Source organism: Monodon monoceros, unplaced genomic scaffold, assembly GCF_005190385.1.
Source record: "Monodon monoceros isolate NGI ecotype Baffin Bay Population unplaced genomic scaffold, NGI_Narwhal_1 Super_Scaffold_9, whole genome shotgun sequence".
NCBI lineage: Eukaryota > Metazoa > Chordata > Mammalia > Artiodactyla > Monodontidae > Monodon > Monodon monoceros.
The window spans coordinates 50,555,494-50,576,418 of NW_021703786.1; the positions used below are offsets into that span (position 1 = coordinate 50,555,494).

The 20,925-nt window shown below is 49.0% G+C and overlaps 2 protein-coding genes across 4 annotated transcripts in view; one reads left to right on the forward strand and one right to left on the reverse strand.

Moving 5' to 3' along the window:
• The window catches only part of SMYD4 (SET and MYND domain containing 4), a 42,905-nt gene extending 40,813 nt beyond the window's left edge, over window positions 1-2,092 (forward strand). The window contains exon 11 of the mRNA XM_029212329.1: window positions 233-2,092. Within this exon, the coding sequence (XP_029068162.1) occupies window positions 233-386 (154 nt within the window). The 3' untranslated portion in view covers window positions 387-2,092. The remainder of the gene's footprint in view (window positions 1-232) is intronic.
• A 403-nt stretch (window positions 2,093-2,495) lies between these two features.
• Window positions 2,496-14,021, reverse strand: SERPINF1 (serpin family F member 1). 3 transcript variants are annotated; one of them, XM_029213226.1, is made up of 8 exons: window positions 13,845-13,985; window positions 9,556-9,641; window positions 7,681-7,879; window positions 6,899-7,054; window positions 6,307-6,510; window positions 4,759-4,901; window positions 3,348-3,558; window positions 2,496-2,882 (listed from the first exon to the last, which is right to left on the reverse strand). In XM_029213226.1, exons 2-8 carry the CDS (start codon window positions 9,631-9,633, stop codon window positions 2,623-2,625), a joined length of 1,251 nt encoding a protein of 416 aa, XP_029069059.1. In that variant the 5' UTR covers window positions 9,634-9,641; window positions 13,845-13,985; the 3' UTR covers window positions 2,496-2,622. The 3 variants fall into 3 exon arrangements, with proteins under 3 accessions (XP_029069059.1, XP_029069061.1, XP_029069060.1); XM_029213228.1 differs by lacking the exon at window positions 9,556-9,641 and having other exon boundaries at window positions 13,845-14,021; XM_029213227.1 differs by lacking the exon at window positions 13,845-13,985 and having other exon boundaries at window positions 9,556-11,018.
• Between the last annotated feature and the right edge of the window lie 6,904 nt (window positions 14,022-20,925).

The following is a 20,925-nucleotide window of genomic DNA, read 5'->3' on the forward strand; positions in this document are numbered from 1 at the left end:
GATCTGCCTGTTTCTCAGAATCCTGGGATCTTTATACCTTTTTTTCATAACTCTCATCTCAAACTCTGCCTTTCAGTGTGTTTCTGAGAGTCTTATCTGCCCTTCTAGATTGTAAGATCCTTGAAGACAAAAATGATCTACTTTACATTCTCCACAGGGTATGAGTAGGCCCTCAGTTAATGTTTGCCTGATTGAATGGGTGGATTCACTCCTCTTACCTCCTTTGGTTCAGGTTTGCAATACCCGAAGCTCTGAACACAATACAACAGGCAGAAAAGGTTCTGCTGGTGCACTATGGCCCTTGGAATGACGAGATCCAGGAGCTACAAAAGATGAAATCCTGTTTGTTGGACTTGCCGCCCATCCCTGTGGGACCCGACGAATAGGGTCCCAAGGGGACCTTGACCAACAGGAAAGGAGCCCATGTGGGAGGAGTTAAAGAGGGTCTGTTGCTGCTGAGCTGTCGCCAAACAATACAGGACTTGCCCGACAGTAACAAGCCTAGTGTACGAGGGGAGGGGAGGGCTTAGAAAGCTTTGCAGTTAGAGACGTGCTCACCTATGTTGTTTTTTTTTTTCTACATCTTTATTGGAGTATAATTGCTTTACAATTGTGTGTTAGTTTCTGCTTTATAACAAAATGAATCAGTTATACATATACATATGTTCCCATATCTCTTCCCTCTTGCGTCTCCCTCCCTCCCACCCTCCCTATTGCTCACCTATTTTGATGAATGTTTCTTGAAGTAGTTAACTGCTCTGCAACAAAAACTCCTGGTTCCCAGAAAAAAACTTAAAACTGGTATCTGGAGAACCTAAGCCCTTTAAAAGGATTTTAGCTGATCTGCAGGCATCTGGATGTTAGCCTGGGGTTTTGGCTAGACGCCACCTCACTAAATGATGATAGTCTGTTTCCCTGGAACATTCCTTTGGTTTCTAGTAGTAATGAGACGTTGTGTACCACTCCAGTGGGAACTTAAACTCTTAATAGTCGTATTGTAATTGAAAAATAATTATAAGCAAGAAATTAGTGAGGCTCCTTACCTCTGGAGGTATAGTTTCATTTATGGTACCTAGCTTCCTTGAATCCTTTGTTAAAACCAGTGGAGTATCAATTGTGAATAGAGAAATAAATATGGGGCCATTTTATTGTTGGGGAATTTCTTCCTAGGATGGCAACTCTAAATTTGTTTTCTACCAGTTTTCGAGTCCTTATTCTCTGGTTTTCATTCTATACTCTGGGCAGACTCACTGACCAAACACTAATAAAATCAAGCTTGTAGCAATGACTTTATAACACATCGTTTCTGAGTTCTGTTTATTAGCAAGTCTGAAAAGAGACCGCTTTTTTCTACCTCCCCAAGCAGGCAAATGAAATACAGACTGCATAATTACTGAGAAGGGAAAAAAAACAACAACTTCAGAAGAAGCTGAGGGTGTGGGCATTGCTGCTAGCGGTTTCACACTTAAGAGACAAAAAGTAGGAATGATAGCTGTTGTCTACCTGGATGTATAGCAATAGTCTAAACCCCATCCCAGTCAGAAGGCCGGGAGACTCTGGGTCTGACCCCTGGGTGCTCTATCACCACTGGGGACCATGTGGTTCAGATGAGTTGGTGGAAAAGAATACACACTGCTTTGAGAGTTTGCCCACCCCAGCCATGCCCAAGAAGTGCCCAGTGGTTGCCCCGGCATTATAATCAGGAACTGAATAGCCCTTAAGCTGCCTGGGAGTAGCTTTTCAGGAAGCTCAGTGTTCAGAACATGGTTCACACTCAAATATTTGAATGAAGAGCAGGCAGAATCACATTTATCTTCCTTTCTACTAACTCACTTTGGCAAGGGCTGTGGCCAATGAGATGTTTTGGTAGAGCTAACTCCTTCAAGAAGAAAAATTTAGTCTTGACCAATTCTGTAGCTCTTTTCCAAACACTCGGGCATGTTTCATGTTCCTGAAAAAGGAGGTTCTGTTGTACTTTGTAAAATAGGCCCCCTTCCTTAAAAAGAATATGTGTAGAATTTTACATAGCAGACCTCATTTTATGTGAACCTGAGAGCTTTCTTTAAATGCTCTATAAAATAAAGAATTCTTTCCTGAAGTTACAGACTTCCTCCCTTATCTGTCTGCATGTTATCCTGTGTTGTCAGGTGACATTAGCTTGACGGGGGGATATCCGTGCCTTGCATTAAAACCTGAAGTCCGGTGTATTTAAGAGCATGGTCCACCGATTGTGGAGACAGGAAATTCCTTCCCGGGGGATTAGTGACCTAGAGTGTAAACCCCACAGAGCAGAGAATCCATCCCGACATCACACAATGCAAACAACTACAGTTCTTTTTTTTTTTTTACAACTATAGTTCTTATCTCACCTGGTGACTTTCTCTGCAGAGTTTAGTTAGACCCAGGCTATAAATACAGGACCAGCAAATTCCTAAAGGGTTATTTATCTTCATATTAAATTTAACATAGCTCAAAATAGGAGGAACAGGGTAACAAAAGTTAAGGATAAAGCACTTTTATTGCAAAGTATACATTGAAACATAGGGGCAGGCTTCATGGAATATATAAGCTGCCATCCCTCTAGCGTTTTCTTCTGGGGTATTTGAACACTAAATTGGAGTATTAAGTGCCCCTGGGGTCCAGAATTTTGCCTATGAAGAGAAGGGCCCCTGTGTCTGTGTCCCTCAGTACAAAGATGAAAGGTTGGTTAAGGTGATAGTCCAGAGAGAAGGTGAGGTGGGCAGGCTGGAGCCCTGGGCTGGGGGTGGTACCCGCCCCATCTTCATTCCACTCAAAGCCAGTGCGATGTTCCACTTGAGTAAGTTTGATAGGTTTGCCCGTGATCTTGCTAAAGTCTGGTGAATCAAACAAGGACTGCAACTCTGCAGAGATCGAGAGGGATTTCCGTTAAAACCTTGCCTCATCAACACCCCAAGGAAGAGTACAGTCCTGATTCTTAAATTCTGATTCTCGAGAAGGCAAGCAAGCTGGGAGTGGAACAACCACTTTTGACCTGTGAGGTGTGTAGAGCTCTGGGCTGGTTAAGGGTTAAGTGACTTGCCCAGGAGCACACAGCAAGTGAGGTTAAGATTAGAAACCAGGTCAGCAGACCTATCTTGAGAGGCAGTGTTCTGAGTTGCTGTTATAAGACGTATGCTCTTGGGGCTGAGGAATGAGTCTGATAAGGAAGGCAGTTCAGTCTTCCCCTCCAGCACTATTAGAATTAAGGAGTCATCCCTGGCCTCGGTGCAATGCCATGGAGCCTTTGCGTTCCGGTTAGCAAGGTGGAAGGCTCAAAGACTCTACCCCACCCACCCCAGGAGCAAAGAGGTCTTGCAGAAACATACTCATCTCCTGCACAGACTTTGTGAGTTCGCCTTCGTAACTCAGCTTCAGCTTGGGGATGGTCAGGACCGCTTGAACAGTCTTCAGTTCTCGGTCTATGTCATGAATGAACTCAGAGGTGAGGCTCTCTTCTATAATGGTCAGGTTCTGGGTCACTTTCAGAGGCAGGAAGAAAATGATACTCATGCTGCCGGTCAAGGGCAGCTGGGCAATCTGACACAACAGGGAGGAAGCACATGCGTTAGTCCTTTGGAGCCCAGGAGCCTAGAGATAGGCACACACCCCCAAGCCGCCTTCTCCTCTCCTGTAACCAGGCCCTGCCACGCTTTCCCAGCCCCTCATCTATGTAACAGTTGTCCCCCTAAGCTAATTGCTTTCCGGCAGCAAGATGTCTACTGATGTTTCTTCAAAAAGTAGGCCATTGTCCTTTCTTACCTGGGCCTAATACCAACTGAAGTTATCTGCTGAAAGAATTTTCTCCTGTGGTTCTAAAGAGCTAGAATTGAATTCCAGGTCTGTGTTTTCTCCCAAGGTTTGTCTGCCAACAGTTACTGATCATCTGTTATGTACAGAGCCCTGGACTAGAAATGGGGACTCCGGGCAGAGCACACAGAAGGAGCAGTACAGTGGTCCTCTGAGCAGCGGTCCTTAACCTCAGGTCCGCAGGACAGATGGCATCAGAGGTCCCAAGAGCCCCTGAAATCATCTACAGAAATGCATACGTGGCATTTCTGTCCAGTGCTTCAGGTGTTTTGTCCGATTTCCAAAGAAAAAAGTTAAGAACTACTGACTTCGAATTTTCAAAAGTCAGGTAGGAAAGACTTAGAATGCCAGCAGTTTGGAGTTGTGACGGTTTTTGAAAGTTTAACTTTGACTTCTAGAAATACAAGTTCTCCCCCCAAAAAAAGAGAAAAAGAAGGAAAGAAAAGACAAGAATTAACACCAGCCTTTGAGTGCCCAATCTTCTTTTTAAATTCTTTAATTTCATGCTTATTAACATTTTTTCAGATTCATTCAGACATATAGTATACGTTGATCATGACACTCCCCTGCATACTTTTTTTTGGGGGGGGGCCGCACAGCATGTGGGATCTTAGTTCCCTAGACCCACATCCCCTGCATTGGAAGCGCGGTCTTAACCGCTGGACCACCAGGGAAGTCCCTTGAGTGCCCAGTCTTGAGGGCCCATTTCACATTACCTTATCAACCCTTACCGGAAACCCTGCATGAGAGGATAAGTTTAGGTAACTATGCCCCTTTATTTTGAGGAAAAAAGGCTCAGAGAAACTATTAACTTACTGAAAGTCCACAGCAGGTAAAATTTAGACCGCTGTCAGATCTCAAAATTCATTCTATTCCCACTACACCATCCTGCCTGTCCCCGCACCCACTACTCACTCTACCCCTACAGACCTTGCAGTTGAGATCAGAATCCAAGCCGTAGCGTAAAATGGCCTTAGGGTCTGACATCATGGGGACTTTCACGGTCCTCTCCTCATCCAAGTGGAAATCATCTGGGGAAGTCTTTCTGGAGTCAAACTTTGTTACCCACTGCCCTGGAATGAAACAAATGGAGTGCCCTGAGCCCCAGGAGACCAGAAAGGCGTTGGGACCGTGCTGAGACCAAAGCATACTGCTGAAAATTGCCTAGCTTCAGGAATCTTAGTCGTCAGAGGCCCTGATACATCAGGGAATAGCTCTATCTCAGAATGTGCAGTCTGGACCACAAAATTTCTAGGGTCCTGAATACCTTCCATACGTAAACTCAGGAGGAAATAGGTTGATTGTCGGGTTTATTCAAGTTCTGTGATAGCCTAGGAGAAAGGTAAACTGGTGTACACTTCTACAGTGTTGTGTCCGGAAGACAATCCAGGGAGGCCAGAGCTGGAAGGGACCTCGACATCATGTCACCAACCCTCTCATAGCTGAAAAAGCCTGGAACCCCAGAGAGGTGAAGTGCTCACCAGTGCTCACACAGCTGGCCGGTAGTTTAACGTGGCCTGTAACAGCTTCTTTCAGGTCCTGGAGCTCAGTGCTTCAGGGAGGACTTTTCTCTAGGAGTTTAGGGGTCCACTCTGCCTGATAGACATTTTAAGGGGAGGCTGCCCAAAATCCGACCCAAGGCTCATGAATAGGGCTGGCCTCACACTGGGCCCGTGGAATAGACTCGGGCATATCAACACAGCCTAGAAGAATGTTGTTAGAAAACTAACAACGGTTTATCAACGACTGGGCATGATGCTAGGGTCCATGTGAAGATGGGAGATGGGGGAAGGGGAAGGGGAAGCTGGGGTGAAGTGAGAGAGTGGCATGGACATACATACACTACCAAATGTAAAATAGCTAGTGGGAAGCAGCCGCATAGCACAGGGACATCAGCTCGGTGCTTTGTGACCACCTAGAGGGGTGGGATAGGGACGGTGGGAGGGAGACGCAAGAGGGAGGAGATATTGGGGATATATGTGTATGTATGGCTGACTCATTTTGTTGTAAGGCAGAGGCTAGCACACCATTGTGAAGCAGTTATACTCCAATAAAGATGTAAAAAAAAAAAGATGGGAGACAACACAGAGTGTCCCTGAAGTCAGTGTATCGTCCCTGAGTGAGAGACGAGAAAACAGGCCCCAAAAGGCTATGAAGCTTGTGCAGGGCTCTCCAGCCAGTACAGGCAGAGCTGGGCCTGGACCCTCACCTGGCTCCAGCCAGAAGTCTACCAGTGCCTTCCCCAAACAGGTGCAAGAGTGGGAGTGCCCCCTTACCTCTGCGAGTCTTTCTCTACGGCCCCTTGCACTTTGTAGGCACTTATCCAATGTTTGCCTTGGGTTTGATGGCAAGCAGGCAGCCCTCAGGCAGGTGCCTCTCCTGGGTCCTCCTCTGCCTTCTTTGACTCCCCCTCTTTCCTGGCCCCATCTGACACTTATTGTCTACCCTTGGCCAAAAGCCGAGTGGAGAAGCCCTCACCCTTGAAGTAAGCCACACCAAGAAGGAGAATGCTGATTCCACTGGGCATCTCCCTCGTGGACCTAGCGATTTTCCCTTTCATCCGGGCCTGCACCCAGCTGTTAATCTCCTGAAGGTCCAGGTGAGTGTTGCCGGTCAAGATCCTGGGCCTGGTCCCATACGACTTTTCCAGGGGTGCGACAAAGCTGGCTTTTATCCGCAGCTCTGCAGAGAGACGGGGCAGAGGTTACTGTGCTCTGAGCTAACCCAGCATCCTCTCTGAGAGGTTCTGGTTGACCCTCAGCAGGCCCTGACTTCCTGCCTGGCATCTTCCCGGGACGCGCCAGGGCTCTGTGCCAGCTTCCCCAGGCACTGGACGGGGAACAACAGATCTCACTCATTACTGTTTCTCTTCACACCACTGCCCTTGCCCGACCCTCCCACTGCCTCCCTCGGCCCATTTCCTCTTTCCGATCCTCTCTGGGTTCACAGGGCCCCTTCCTGCCCCCCCCAGGGCCAGGCCTGGCCAGAGCAGACGTGCTCTGGTGTTTAGAAGGAAACCCCCATGTGCAGCACAGAGCCCCACGCGCCTCAGGCAGCCCGGGCGACTCACTCCTCTCAAAGACGATACGGGAAGCACTCTTGAGGTTCTTCTCCGGGGCGGTGACGGAGGCAAGGAGTTCCTTATAGGTATCGTGAATGTCTGGCTTGCTGATCAGGTCATAGTAGAGAGCCCGGTGAATGCTGGATTCTGTCCGCTGCTCCGCTCCTGCCAGAGGGATGGACGTGTGAACCTCTGTAACTGCCCACTGGGGCCCAAGTCAGGCCAGCTCCTGGGACGGGGCAGGGACACCACACCCTGTCTTCTTGTCTGCTGGTACTGGGGACATTCTAGGTGGAAAGGAATTTGAAGGCAATGGAGGAAAAATAGATTTTCCTGAAGGTAGGCTAAAGGCATCAGGCCTAGAGAGATAGAAGGGTGGGAGTGAGGGTTCAAGTCCCTGTGCTTCTCCCATCACAACACTTACCAGACTGTTCTGCAGTTTCCTGTTTATTCGTTTCCCCCGTGAGCTCAGCTGTGTGACCCGAGCGACGGCACAGACCGTGCCTGTTTGTGTGCAGTTATGTCCCCAGAACCTAGCCACACCGACGAGGCTGGCACGTAGGAGAAGCTCGCTTAAGGAATGTCAATAAGTGGTCCCGAGGCCACACACCCGGGTCAGCAGTGCTCTGCCCCCCGGAGCTCCCACTCCGCACACGCCAGGACCCCCAGGCCCAGCCTCTCGGCCCTCTTCACCCTCCCTGAGTGAAGTGTCTCCAGGGCTTAGAGTCAGATATGTGCAGAGGCCGGAGGGCAGCTCTAGGATGCAGGGCTTTCTGCATCCAGGAACTCACCCAGCGAAAGGGCAGAGAGCGCCGTGGCCACGCTGAGCGGAGACAGGAGCACATTAGCAGCGGGGCTCTCCCTGGATCTCACGCGGTACAAGTCATAGCCAAAGTTGGAGACGGCGGCCGCCAGCTTGTTCACAGGGACCTTGAAGAAGGGATCCTCCTCCTCCACTGGCAGCCCTGTGGTCTCGGGGGCCAGGGAGCCCTGCATTTGAGCACAAGGACCAGTGCAGATGGGCACAGGATGCCTGGTCTCATCGCTTTGTGTGGGACTGTCCTTCTGGTCCTGAGGGCTGTCCTGCCTGAGGATGGTACACTTAGCCTAACGTTGGAGTGAGTCTGTGCCCCCTGCTCCTGTAGGGGCGCCCTGCTGGGGAGAAGTTAGCTGGCCAGCTTTAAGCACCAGTGACCTATGAGCCTCAGGCCTGTAACACATTAAAAATAAATAAATAAATAAAAGGAGAGGAGTCCCCCTTCCCAAGAAATTCCATTCTCAGGCCAGACAGGCTCCCTGTCTGCTTACCCTTGCGCACTGCTCGCGGGTCTCCACCTGGACCCTCCTATCAAACCCTTCCTGTCTTTCATGGCCCTGATGAGATATCACCCCCTCCACCACAGACTTTCCCCGATGGCCCCAATCTGAAGGCACCTCTTGGCTTTCTGACCATTTTTTCAGAGTCAACTACCGCTTCTGTATTAACCGCCTACCATGTGCCAGCCTCTGTGCTAGTTCTTTTTATTTGACTTACTTCATTTCATACTAGTCAATGTAGATGATACCACCAAAGACTACTATCTCAAAACTCTGAGTTCCTTGAAAGCCAGAACTGAGTCTTTCATATTTCCACCCATCCCCAGCACCTACAGAGTAGGTGTTCAGTAGATAAAAAATAAGTGACTGTCTGTGATGGCCCTGTAAGGATATTTTTAATCCCATTTTATAGATAAGAAAACAGACTCAAGTAACAGTGACTTGTCTAAGATGATAAAGCTAGTGAGAGGTTGAACCAGAATTCAAACTTGGAACTCAAGACAAAGTCCAGGGACTTCCCTGGTGGTGCAGTGGTTGAGAAGTTTTGAGCCCTGGTCCGGGAACATCCCACACGCCGCGGAGCAACTAAGCATGTGCACCACAACTACTGAGCCTGCTCTGTAGAGCCCACGAGCCACAACTACTGAGCCCACATGCCACAACTACTGAAGCCCGCATGCCTAGAGCCCGTGCTCCGCAACAAGAGAAGCCACCGAATGAGAAGCCCACGCACCGCGGCGAAGAGTAGCCCCCGCTTGCCTCAACTAGACAAAGCCCGCGCGCAGCAATGAAAACCCAACACAACCAAAAATTAATTAATTAATTTTTAAAAAAAAGACAAGGGTCTGGTCCAGAAGTACCCTGGTCCCTTGTGTGACAGTCACTCCCCCACCACCACTGTCACATAGCATAGGCTTCTCAGCGTCTGCCTTTGCAACCCGACTGTGCTCTCTCTGGACAGGAAAGAGGCCTTTCCACACTCTCACACCTCTGCTGCACCCTGGTCAGGACTGGAACAAATATCCAAGGCCACCACCCACTCAGTGAGACCCACAAGTAATGCAAGGTAATGAGAAAAGGTCTTCACTGAAGGGACAGCCCTGGACTTGTTAGAGCGTTTTTGCCTTTCACCTTGTTGGATCTTACGTTTGTCCCCACTCTGTTCTGTGAAAGGCAGGGTGAGACACTTAATGTTTTGCTGATGGAAAAACCAAGGCCCTGTCTAGACAGAAAGGCCAGAGCCTGGCCTGCAACCTGGGTGTTGTCCTGTCTCCCGTGCTGCCTACTGAGGAGGGGCTGGAATTGCTTATGCCCCCCCAGGCCCCCACCACACACACCCTGACTCTGACCTCCTCCAGGCCCGTGTTCTGGCAGCTGCCGTACCCGAGGAGGGCTCCAGTCCAGAGGAGTAGCACAAAGGCCTGCATCCTGGGGCCTGCAAGAAAGCAAAAGGGGTGGCAGGCTGCTTCCCTCACCCACCACCCTGCAACACCCGGCCACCCTGGGCAGGTAGCAGGGCCTTGGCAGGGCTAGGCACCTTCCCTCCAGCCTCCCCGGGCTGTAAGTGGCCCCTTAGCTTGCTGATCCCACCCTCTCAGCACCTCCCCAGCCCTCCCTCTGCCTCACAGCCCACGGTCCTGTGGCGAGCTTGTGCTCTCATCCATTGTGTGTGCCAGGAGACCCACCTTTGAGCCTAAACCTCCAGGGTAGTGAAGACCCAGCAGTGGGCTCCTCTGTGTGGACATGGGCTTTTCCCTGCGGGCACACTGACCAGCTCTTGATATAGGATTTGGGTCAATGTCTAGTAAAAGCATGGGGGCAGAACCTAGGTCTCAGATGTAGAATCACAGAATACAGAGAATGGGGGCATCTGGTCCAGCCCCTGCTACCCCCAAGTTCTCAAACTCTCTCCTTGAATTCCTCTGCCCTGGAACCTGTGGCCTCATAAGCAACTCGTTCCCTTCTTGGACAGTTCTGTGTCAAAAGCTCTTACTCTCATGGTTAGGAGTGCTGGGTCTAGTGTCAGACAGCCTGGGTTCAAATCTCAATTCTGTGTCTTCTTTGTGCGGCTTGCGGGATCTTAGTTCCCCGACAAGGGATCGAACCCGGGCCCCAGCAGTGAAAGTGCTGAGTCCTAACCACTGGACCGCCAGGGAATTCCCCTCAATTCTGTGTCTTAATACCTCTCTAAATCCCAGTGTCTTCTCTTGTAAAATGGAAATCAAATAGTACTTACCTATTGTGATGAGAATTAATTAGATGATGCATTCATAGCACTTAGTGAGTGACACCAGAGACAGGTGAGTTCTCCAATGATCCCTGAGTCAAAATGTGTCTCCCTACTCCTGGAACCCCAGGGCCCCCCTTCTCCCTGGGGGTAGCCATGTCCTCTTCCCCCCACTAGCTCGGATCTAGCTCTGAAACCTCCACGAATTCTTTCCTTCGGGTTAAGTAACCCCACTTCTTAGTAAGACCACCCAAGTCCCTTTACCTCCTGAGCAGTAGCCTCTTCGGACAGGACTCTGGTCTGACCCCTGGACCACAAGGGAAAAGGGAACTCTGGGTCTAGGGCTCCCCCATTCCTTGCCTTCCTGCATTCATTGCCTCTATGAGCACACCCCTGGAATCAGGATGTGGAGGTGGGAGGGGAGGAAGGCAGCTGGGGGTGTTCATAAATAAGATCTTCTGAGAGGCCTTCTGGTTAGAACGTGGGACAAGGTCTCAGCAACCAGGACCTCTGCTCTCCCTCCATCCATACTGCCATGTCAAGAACTTATCACCTGGGCTTCCCTGGTGGCACAGTGGTTGAGAATCCATCTGCCAATGCAGGGGACACAGGTTCGAGCCCTGGTCCGGGAAGATCCCACATGCCGCGGAGCAACTAAGCCCGTGCGCCACAGCTACTGAGCCTGCGCTCTAGAGCCCGCAAGCCACAACTACTGAAGCCCGCGTGCCTAGAGCCCGTGCTCCGCAACAAGAGAAGCCACCACAATGAGAAGCCCGCACACTGCAATGAAGAGAAGCCCCGGCTCGCCGCAACTAGAGAAAGCCCGCTCGCAGCAACGAAGACCCAACGCAGCCAAAAATAAATAAATAAATAAACAAATTTATATAAAAAAAAGAACTTATCATCTGTCTTCCCTGCCCCTCGCCTCCCCTGCAGCACAGATACACCCTTGTGTGCACAAACACACACAGGCCAAGGGTCTCAAGCTCGCTCTTCCTTTCATATACCCGTAAACCACACACACACACACACACACACACACACACACACACGCTTTCCTGACTTCTCAGAACAAATAGGAAAATTAAGAGTGCAGTGTGTGATTTTTGGTCAAAATCCTTAAAATTAAGTCTAATAAGCCACTGGACAACACTGTAGAGCATGAAAGGCCGCAAAAGAAAAGATGGCCTCTGAGTTTGCTCGGCTTACGGCCGGACGGCCTGTGGGCCCCAGCCCGGCTTTCTATCTAAACGCTGATCTCGAGCACGTGTCTCGCAGTGAGTTCCACAGACCCTTGTGTTCTCAGCCAGCTGCTCTTCCCCGTGGCTGCCCCTGCCACTCAGGGAGAAATCTTCCATTGAGACAACGGAAAAAGCTTTCTGCAGTGCAAGATAGAGCCCTTAAGGCCATCCAGGCTCAGAGCTGCTCTCTCCACGCGGCCAGCCCCACCCAGCGCTGGCAGGGGCCTTCCCTGGCTGAGCCTCAGCAGACTGGCTTAGCGGAGACTGGAAATTCAGTGAGATGCCGGGCTAGAGGGAAAGCTGTTAGCTCTAGTTCCTGGGCCAGGGTAGGGAACTGAGATAGGAAGGAGGAGGTGGGAGATGTCATCCTGGCATGGTGTTTAAGGAAACCAAGTTCAAATGCACTTGAAGATGGATCTTCTCTGTAGGAGTCCCTACAGAGTCTGAGCCCAAACCTCCGGTCATGTGATCACTTGTCAGCACGTGAGTGGACTGAGGACTAAAGATGAGGTGAGCCACCCTGGCAGGGAAAGGCACCTGGGTCCACAGCTGGCCCAGAGCCAGTCTCCAGGTCTGAATCCCCCACCTCAAGCCCTGGGGATGAGAGAAGTGGAGAGATGATTGAAAACCACCTGCAAGGGCAGTGAGAGGGTAGAGAGTAAGGGTCTGCACGGGGGCCCCTCTGAGCACACTCGGTGCCCTGTCCAAGATGACTGTTCCGTGGGCTTGTCCAGGCCTCCTTCGCCTGGCCAGGGGCACAGGGAAAATGGTGCCATCCTGTCCAAAGGGCAGTGTCCAAGCCAGATTCCTGTCCTACCAGGCGGGGGAGGGCAGGGAGAGGAGGTAGATATCCTCCCAGTCGGGCCAAACTCAGACCTGCCTTCCTGCCACATTGCCCAAATCAAGAAACACAAGGAACTGATTTTGTGATCTTGCCTTCATGCTGGGAGGATAAGTTTGAGCCAGTACATGTGTTTCAGATTAAACCCAGTTGTGAGATGAACACCATCCCTCCTCCTCCTCCCAGGACCGCACAGCCTCCAAGCCACATGGCAGTGGGCCTCATGGGCAGTGCAGGGAAGGGCACCACCCTCTGCCCTGGCTCTGGGAGGGAGATTCCGAGGGGTCCCTCCAGGCCCACCCCACCGTGGTGACCCCATCAGTGCGCAGGCGACTTTTCTTCTGAAGTTTTGGAACCTGAATGAGCGGGGCCAGGGCACCCATGAGTTTCACCTCCCCACACCCCAGAAGGACCAGCCTTAGGGACAGAATTGCCTGGCCCGCTTCCCCTCCCTCCCCTCAGGCTGAGGGCTGAACTCTTGGTGGACCCGCCTGGGCCAGACAATGATGGGGTTTCTGGGAAGCCTGAAGTTTTTCTTTGGCCCAGACCCGCTCCTTGCTGTGGCTTGTCCCAGGGAGCACCAAGGGTGCGGGCAGCCCTTCTCTCCAGCTCCGGCAGCTGAGCCCCCAAATCCCATACACCAGCTGGGCTAAATACGGGTCATTGTTGGTGAGAGGCCAAACCCCCACTGGCCGCCCAGCGTTTACTGGCAGCTGATTTGGCCAAAGAAAAAGGGTGGGTACTGGATAGAAGGACCCAGCTGTCCTCCATCCCAGCCCTGCCCGGAAGCCTCCCCACAGGCCAGCTGCTTGGCAGTGTCGGGAAGTTACCTTTGAAATCAGCACCAGTTGATTTTGAAAAGGCAGCGGGGAGCTGAGCCCAAGCCATGGCCGGGCTGCAGGATGGGCTGCTTCCCTGACTGCCCCAGTGGAGGTACAGCTCCCCGACAGCCTCCCTCCCCCAAGGCTGCAGAGCCCCCTGAAGTGATGCTCAGACCTGACCCAGCAGCCAAGCTCTCTGCTTCTTCCCCGCCATGACCCCCCTCCATTGTTTCCCACCCATTTCATTCAGGAGTCTTTCCAGCCTCTTCTCCTAGTGGTGCAGTAGGGTTGGGGGATAAGTGGGCTCTGACCCCCAACTCCCTCTACCCTCTCTAACCTACTCACCCTGGTGCCCAAGCTGCAGGAACTACTGTCTCCCCACCTCCTCTCCCTTACACCCCTCTTTTCTGTTCCCTGAAGTACCCCTGCTTCACCCCCGTCCCCCCAGCCCAGAGGAGCCTCCCTTCTTCCCCAGACACACATGCAGACCAGACAGGGAGCTCTTTACCTGTGAGTGCGCTGCAGCTCCGCGCCCAGCCTAGGTCTGCACACTGAGGGGGCTTCTGTAAGCCCCAGAGCTTTTTCTGCTGCCTCCTAATCCAGCGTCCAGCAGGCTTCAGATTACAGCTACTCCTTTCTTAAAGCGACCTGCACTCAATTTGGAGTCTGTGATTGCATCATGGTCCGGTGTTAACTTTAACCCACAGCTGCCCTTCCACCACACACCCCCAGACAGACACATTCACACACCCTACTGTTCCACCAGACCTTCTTTGGGGTCCTGGCATTCCCACCCAACAGGGCAGCCTGGCCAGCCTGGGTGGGAGCCAGGACTGAGGAAGAGTCTCGCAGGAGGAGGCCCAGGAGGAGGCCGGAATAGAGGAAACGGTGGCCCAGAACTGGGACTCTGGGTTTTTCCTGGTCCTTGGCTCTGGTACTCGGATTTGGGGCAAGACATCACTCATGGCTCCTACCTTTCCTCAGCTGGAAAACGAGGGGTTGGTACTGGGATGTCTGTGTGCTTTTTTAGCCCTGAAATGCTCTGATTTCTGAAGATCAGAAAAGGCAGTGGGGAAATATCTGACCAGAGGAAGAATGACATGAACTGTAAACATTAGTCCTGAGAGGAGGCTGAGCGTGTGTGCCTGCCACCCACCTGGGCACCACAGAGATCACCTGGGAGGAGACCACCGAGGCCTTGCTCACCTTGGGGCGTTTAGGAACTTGCAATGCAGTTGTGAAACTAAAATACTGACATGGGAAATAATTGGGGAATGTACCAAAACGTTTTCTAGGCATGTGTGGATCCTGGTCAGAAGCCCAGTGGTCATTCAGACAAGGAGGGATCAGAAAAGGAAGGGAGAGCCTCTGGGATATTTAGAGGAAGAGAAAATTTAGTGGAACTTCACCTCCTGTGAGGCTCCAGGGAGCAGAGCTAGGGCCCCTGGAAATTTCCAGTGAACCAGATTCAGCTTTATATAAGGAAGAGTGTATCAACAGTCAAGAGTTCATCCCTGGCGGTCCAGTGACTAGAACTCTACGTTTCCACTGCACGGGGTCCAGGTTCGATCCCTGGTCAGGAAACTAGGATCCCACAGGCTGCAGCCAAAAAAAAAAAAAAAAAAAGAGTTCAATCATTTCTTTTTTTTTTAATTTTATTATTTATTTGGCTGTACCAGGTCTTAGTTGTGACATGAGGGATCTTAGTTTCTGCCTGCGGGATCTTTAGTTACAGCATGCAGGCTCTTAGTTGTGGTATGTGGGATCTAGTTCCCTGACCAGGGATCGAACCCAGGTCCCCTACATTGGGAGCTCGGAGTCTTAGCCACTGGACCACCAGGGAAGTCTCCAGAGTTCAATCCATTCAACCAAACATTGAAGACCTCTACTCAAAGCACTCACTAGGTACACAGAGAAGGAGTACACAGATGACTAAGACTCAGTGCCCACCCTTCAGAAGCTCACTGGCTAATAACAGAGGATGACGTGAGGACAGATCGTATAATTCGGCACATTCTGTGATAGCAGTCTCTACAGCCATGCCATCCAATATGATAGCCACTAACCACATGTGGCCATGGAGCAATTGAAATGTGGCCAGTCTGAGTTGCGATCTGCTATAAGTATAAAGTACACACTAGATTTTGAACATTTAGTATGAAAAAGAATGTGAACTATCTCAGTAATGTTGACCCTGATTACATATATTAGGTTAAATAAATATATTGTTAAAATTAATTTCACCTATTTCTTTTTTAATGTGGCTGCTAGGAAATCTTAAATTACATATGCGGTTTGCATTGTATTTCTACCGGACAGCACTGCTCTATAGGGTATCATGGCAGCACAGCTGGAATATATGAATCTAAGCTGAGTCTTGAATAAGAATGAGCTAAGCATAGGAAGGTGGGAAGGCGTTACTATCCTGTGGACAATTTAAAACTGGATCCCTGTCTCACACCATGCACAAAGATTAACTGTAGGTGCATTAGAGGTTTAAATGTTTCTGAAAAACAATTTCTGTTTTTGCAGAACCTTTTTTTTAACATTTATATTTTTTAATTTTTTTTATTGGAGTATAGTTGATTTACAATGTTGTGTTAGTTTCTGCTGTACAGCAAAGTAAATCAGTTATACATATACATACACCCACTCTTTTTTAAATTCTTTCCCCATATAGGTCATTACAGAGTACTGAATAGAGTTCCCTGTGCTATACAGTAGGTCCTTATCTGTTATCTATTTTATATATGGTAGTGTGTATATGTCAATCCCTATCTCCCAATTTATCCCTCGCCCCCTTTGCCCCCTGGTAACCATAAGATTGTTTTCTACATCTGTGACTCTACTTCTGTTTTGTAAATAAGTTCATTTGTACCAGTTTTTTAGATTCCACATATAAGTGATATCATATAATATTTGTCTTTCTCTGTCTGACTTACTTCACTCAGTATGACAACCTCTAGGTCCATCCATGTTGCTGCAAATGGCATTATTTCATTCTTTTTTATGGTTGAGTAATAGTCCATTGCATATATGTACCACATCTTCTTTATCCATTCCTCTGTCGATAGACATTTAGGTTGGTTCCATGTCCTGGCTATTGTCAATAGTGCTGCAATGAATATTGGAATAATAATTATTCTATATATAATAATTATTATTATAATTATTATAATTCTGTTCGAATTATGATTTTCTCTGGATATATGCCCAGGAGTGGGGTTGCTGGCTCATACAGTAGCTCTATTTTAAGTTTTTTAAAGAACCTCCATACTGTTCTCCATAGTAGCTGTACCAGTTTACATTCTCACCAACAGTGCAGGAGGGGTCCCTGCAGAACCTTTTTAATGACTTTTTATTTACATTATTCACTTATTTTTGAATAGGTATTTCTTAAATATGGTTCAAAACTCAAAAGCAACTAAAGATATACAGTGAATGACTCCTTTTCACTCTGATCCCCAGTTACCTGATTCCACTCCCTGGAGATGGCTGATGTTAATCTCTTTCATATGTATCCTTTCAGAGCTCATTTTAATGGCTTAAACAACAAATGCAAACACAGATACACAACAGGAAAAAATGTAAATATTTTAGAAAAATGTATAGATGGATTCACCTGTGATCTCTCAGTAGGAAAGTTTTTTTAGACAAGACACCAAAAACGCAAATTATAAAAGATTGATAAATTTGGCACTAGAATCAAAAACTTGTTTTCATGAACAGATACCATAAAACAAAATGAAAAGACAAGCCTCACACTAAGAGAAAATATTTGTAACACAGATAACTGACAAAAAAAAAAGATTACTAACTATAATATAGAAAAACTACAAATCAATTTTTTTAAAAAAAAGAAAGAAGAAAACAATGCAACAGAAAAAGAGGCCCAGGTAATTCACAGATGAAGACTCCTGAGTGGCCAATAAATTTATGAAAAGATGTTTTTCACCCGTAATCAGGGGAATGCAGATTAAATACTTTGATATGTGTATTTCACATTCATCAGATGGGCGAAATTGAAACATCTGACAATACCAAGTATTGGTGAGCATGTGGACGGCCAGGATCCCTTAGGCCCTCCTTATGAGAACCTAAATTGATGCAACCCCTTTGAAGAACAGTCTGGCGACAAATGGCAAGGTTGTGCATAACCTTATGTGGCAGCCCTAGCAGTGAAAGATGGAAAACCCAAACCCACAACTCAGCAATTCCACTCCTAGACATGTGAGCTGAAAAGACTCTGCGCACGTGCACAAGGATGTAGCAAGAATGTTTCAGCAGCACTCTGTAGTGGCAAAAAAAAAAAGAAAGAAAGAAAGCTCCCTCAGTGTCCAGCAACGGGAGATTAGATAAGGGGTGAAAAAAAAAAAAAAAAGCCTACAGCTATGAGAAATACTAAAGGGAAGCCACTTAACACAGATTCATCTCACAATATAGAGTGATGCCAAGTTGCAGGATGATACATTTGTGGAAGGTTTAAAAACACACAGAATGATACTATTAATATATACCACTCAGGGATTAAAACTCATGTGGTGAAAGTAAAAGAAATGCATGAAAATAATAAAAAAACAAATTCAGGATGATGGTTTTGGGGGCAGGGGAAGGATTGAGGAAGGGAATGTAGGACCATCACTATATTGAGAATATTTTTTAAGCTGGACGGTGGCCCTATACGATTTATTATACCCTTTTGTATGTCCTATTTATAATAACTTATAAAGAAAGAAGATTTCTCTTTCTTCCGAGTAGCGTGAAAGCAGTGTGTCCCACGCCTGCCAAAGGAGAGGGTCTGCACTGGTGCTTTTCAAGGACTAGGCTCCTGCAGGTAGCCCCTCTCCTGTCTAATCAATGTAATCCTTCTCTGAAGGACCATTCCACAGCCTTTAAACAGCATCTGGTACTCCCTTCTTTAAAGATGCTTCCTTGATTGCCGCATCCCCTAAAGCTACCGTCCACTTCACCCTCCCTCCCAGACATGAGGGGAAGAGCTATTTACTCTTAGAGCCTTTCCTTCCTCACTCTCCAACTTGCTTCTGTGCCCAGTTCTCCTTTGAAATTGCTGTCGCCAAGTTCACGGGTGACGTCTGCGTTGACCACCAAATGGACATCTCTGCCCTCGCCAGCAGACGGCAAACTGTCCCTCCTTGAAACCCTGACTCTCCATACCCTCTCATTTTTCTCGCACCTCAAAAGCCCCATCTTTTCCATCTTCCTTGCTGGCTTGATTCTGGGACACCTTTTTTTCTGTCTCCATCTACATCTCCTCTTAGGTGATTTCTGCCAGTTCCATAACTTTCAGTGCATCTGTGAGCTCCCAAATATACACTTCCAGCCCAATTTGACATAGCCACATGGATGCCCAGCATGTAAGAGGAACATACAATTCATCATCCAAACACTTCTAAGCACAAAAGCGGGTGCTGTGAATTAAGCTGGAACCACGAACCATCCCAGGGAAGACTGGGACATATGGTCACCCTATATTAGTGTGGCATTTCAGTCATGTTCAAAATGGAAATCTCCAATCAAAAAATCTGCCATCCTAAAATCTCCAGTCCTAAAATCTGTCCCTCACTCTGATTCCCATCTCAGTAAAACCCGTTTTTCTCAACACAAAAATCCAGGGATTTGAATGATAAGCCCCACCATCCTTAACTCTTTCCTCTCCCTCATCTGCCATACAGTCTATGCACAAATTCTATAACGTCTACCTGCAAAATATACCTGAAGTGTGACCACTTTCCTGCATTTCCAGAGCCGGCAGCCTGGGCCAAGCCACCCATGTCTCTTGCCTGCTAACCAGCCTCCCTCCTCCTGCATTTGTGCCTCTAAGTCTGTTCTCCTCACAGAAGCCAAATGAGCCTTCCAGAGCTTACCTCAGACCATGGTGCCCCCCAGTTAAAGCCTTCCACAGGAACTTCCCTGGTGGCACAGTGGTTAAGACTTCATGCTCCCAATGCAGGGGGCCAGGGTTCGATCCCTGGTCAGGGAACTAGATCCCACATGCATGCCACAACTAAGAGTTCACCTGCTGCAACTAAGGAGCCCGCCTGCCACGACTAAGACCCCGTGCAACTAAACAAATAAATTAAAAAAAAAAAAAAAGCCTTCCACAGTGAATGAATAATTTCCATCCCCAACGACACGGATGAATCTCACAAACAGGAGGTTGAATGAAAGAAGCCAGGCACAAGGGAGGACAGACTGCACGATTCCTTTACATAAAGTTCAAAACCAGAAAAAACTAGTCTGTTATCAGAAGCCAGGAGTGTGAGTACTGTTTGTTGATCTGAGTACTGGTTTCACAGGGGTACTTGGTTCGTGAAACAAATTCATTATGCTTAGGTACATTTATGACTTGTGTACTTGACATACTATACTTCAACCCCAAATTTTAACTTGTTTATTGTCTAGAACACTCTACCACCAGATTTAGGCTCTGGGGGGTAGAGGTCTTGTTGGCTTTTTCATTGCTGCAGCCCCAGAACCTGGGGAGCTGCTGGGCACACAGAAAGCACTTGACTAGTATTTACAGGGCGGAGGATGCAGTTAAGGCAGCCAGACCGGCAGCACGGAGAACCCGGGAGGCGACAGCAGTGACCCTCGGGAGTGATGACTAGATCCAAACCGTGGCTAGAGCCCAAATGGAGAGGAAGAGAGAGCTGAGAAAAACTCAGGAGGTAAAATTAAGCTGGGGGGCTTGCTGATTTAACTTTCCAGTTATCTCTTACCTCTCCTAAGATAACAACAACAGTCTTTACAGTGGCCCTAAATCCCTCAGTGGTCTGCCCTCAGTTCCCCTCTGATTCCTTCCTACATCTCCCCCCTCACCCCCTCCACTCCAGCCCCACGGATCTCCTGATCATCCTGAACCTTTTGAGCAGCTCCCACTCCTCTGCCCAGATCATTCTTCCCCAGGATGTCCCCATAGTACCCACCCTTGCCTCCTTCTAGTCTCTGCTCCAAAAGTCACCTCCTCAGGGAGGCCTTCCTTGCTTTACTTCTCACCAGAGCTCTCACCACCCTCTGACATGCCATGTATTTCACTGTTGATTTACTTCCCATCTCCACACACTGCTGGTTTGTAAGAAGCGATATGCCATCCTAGGGACTTGCTCTTAACCACTGCACTACAGGGCCGCAGGTGGCTGCTGCCACATGGACACCCTGCACTCACAGACAAGGGCTGCCCCCAGCTCTGTGCCAAGGTGCCCCCAATTGCTTCCCCCAAATCCTCAGGCTCTGACAGCCTCCATCTGGAGCCGGTGCTCCCGGCAGCCTGCCCGCCCCCGTCTGGCGGGCGCCAGCTCCAGGCAGAAGGGCTGGCATGTAATTAGAAACTCCTCAAGCTCCCTAATTGCCAGTTCTTCTCCCAAACCAGGAGGCTGGTGCTATTCTGAGTCGCCTTTGTTGCCGGATGCCTGAGGTCCGTAGAGAGGAACAGGCTGAGAGCAGAGCCAGGCTGGCAAGGGGGTGGCCCTGGGCAGGGCTGGTGAAGTCAGAGGGACGGCACGGTGGAGAAGGGCTGGCGAGTGACCAGAGGCCAAACGTGGCACAGAGAGGGCTGCTGCTCCTGGGGG

Coding starts and splice junctions, on each gene's coding strand:
- SERPINF1 (XM_029213226.1), bottom strand. CDS start 9,633: ATGCAGGCCTTTGTGCTACTCCTCTGGACTGGAGCCCTCCTCGGGTAC. Junction 4,902..6,306: donor TGGTGTGGCTTACTTCAAGG/GTGAGGGCTTCT, acceptor GTTTCATTCCAG/GGCAGTGGGTAACAAAGTTT. Junction 2,883..3,347: donor AAAGTCTGTGCAGGAGATGA/GTATGTTTCTGC, acceptor CGATCTCTGCAG/AGTTGCAGTCCTTGTTTGAT.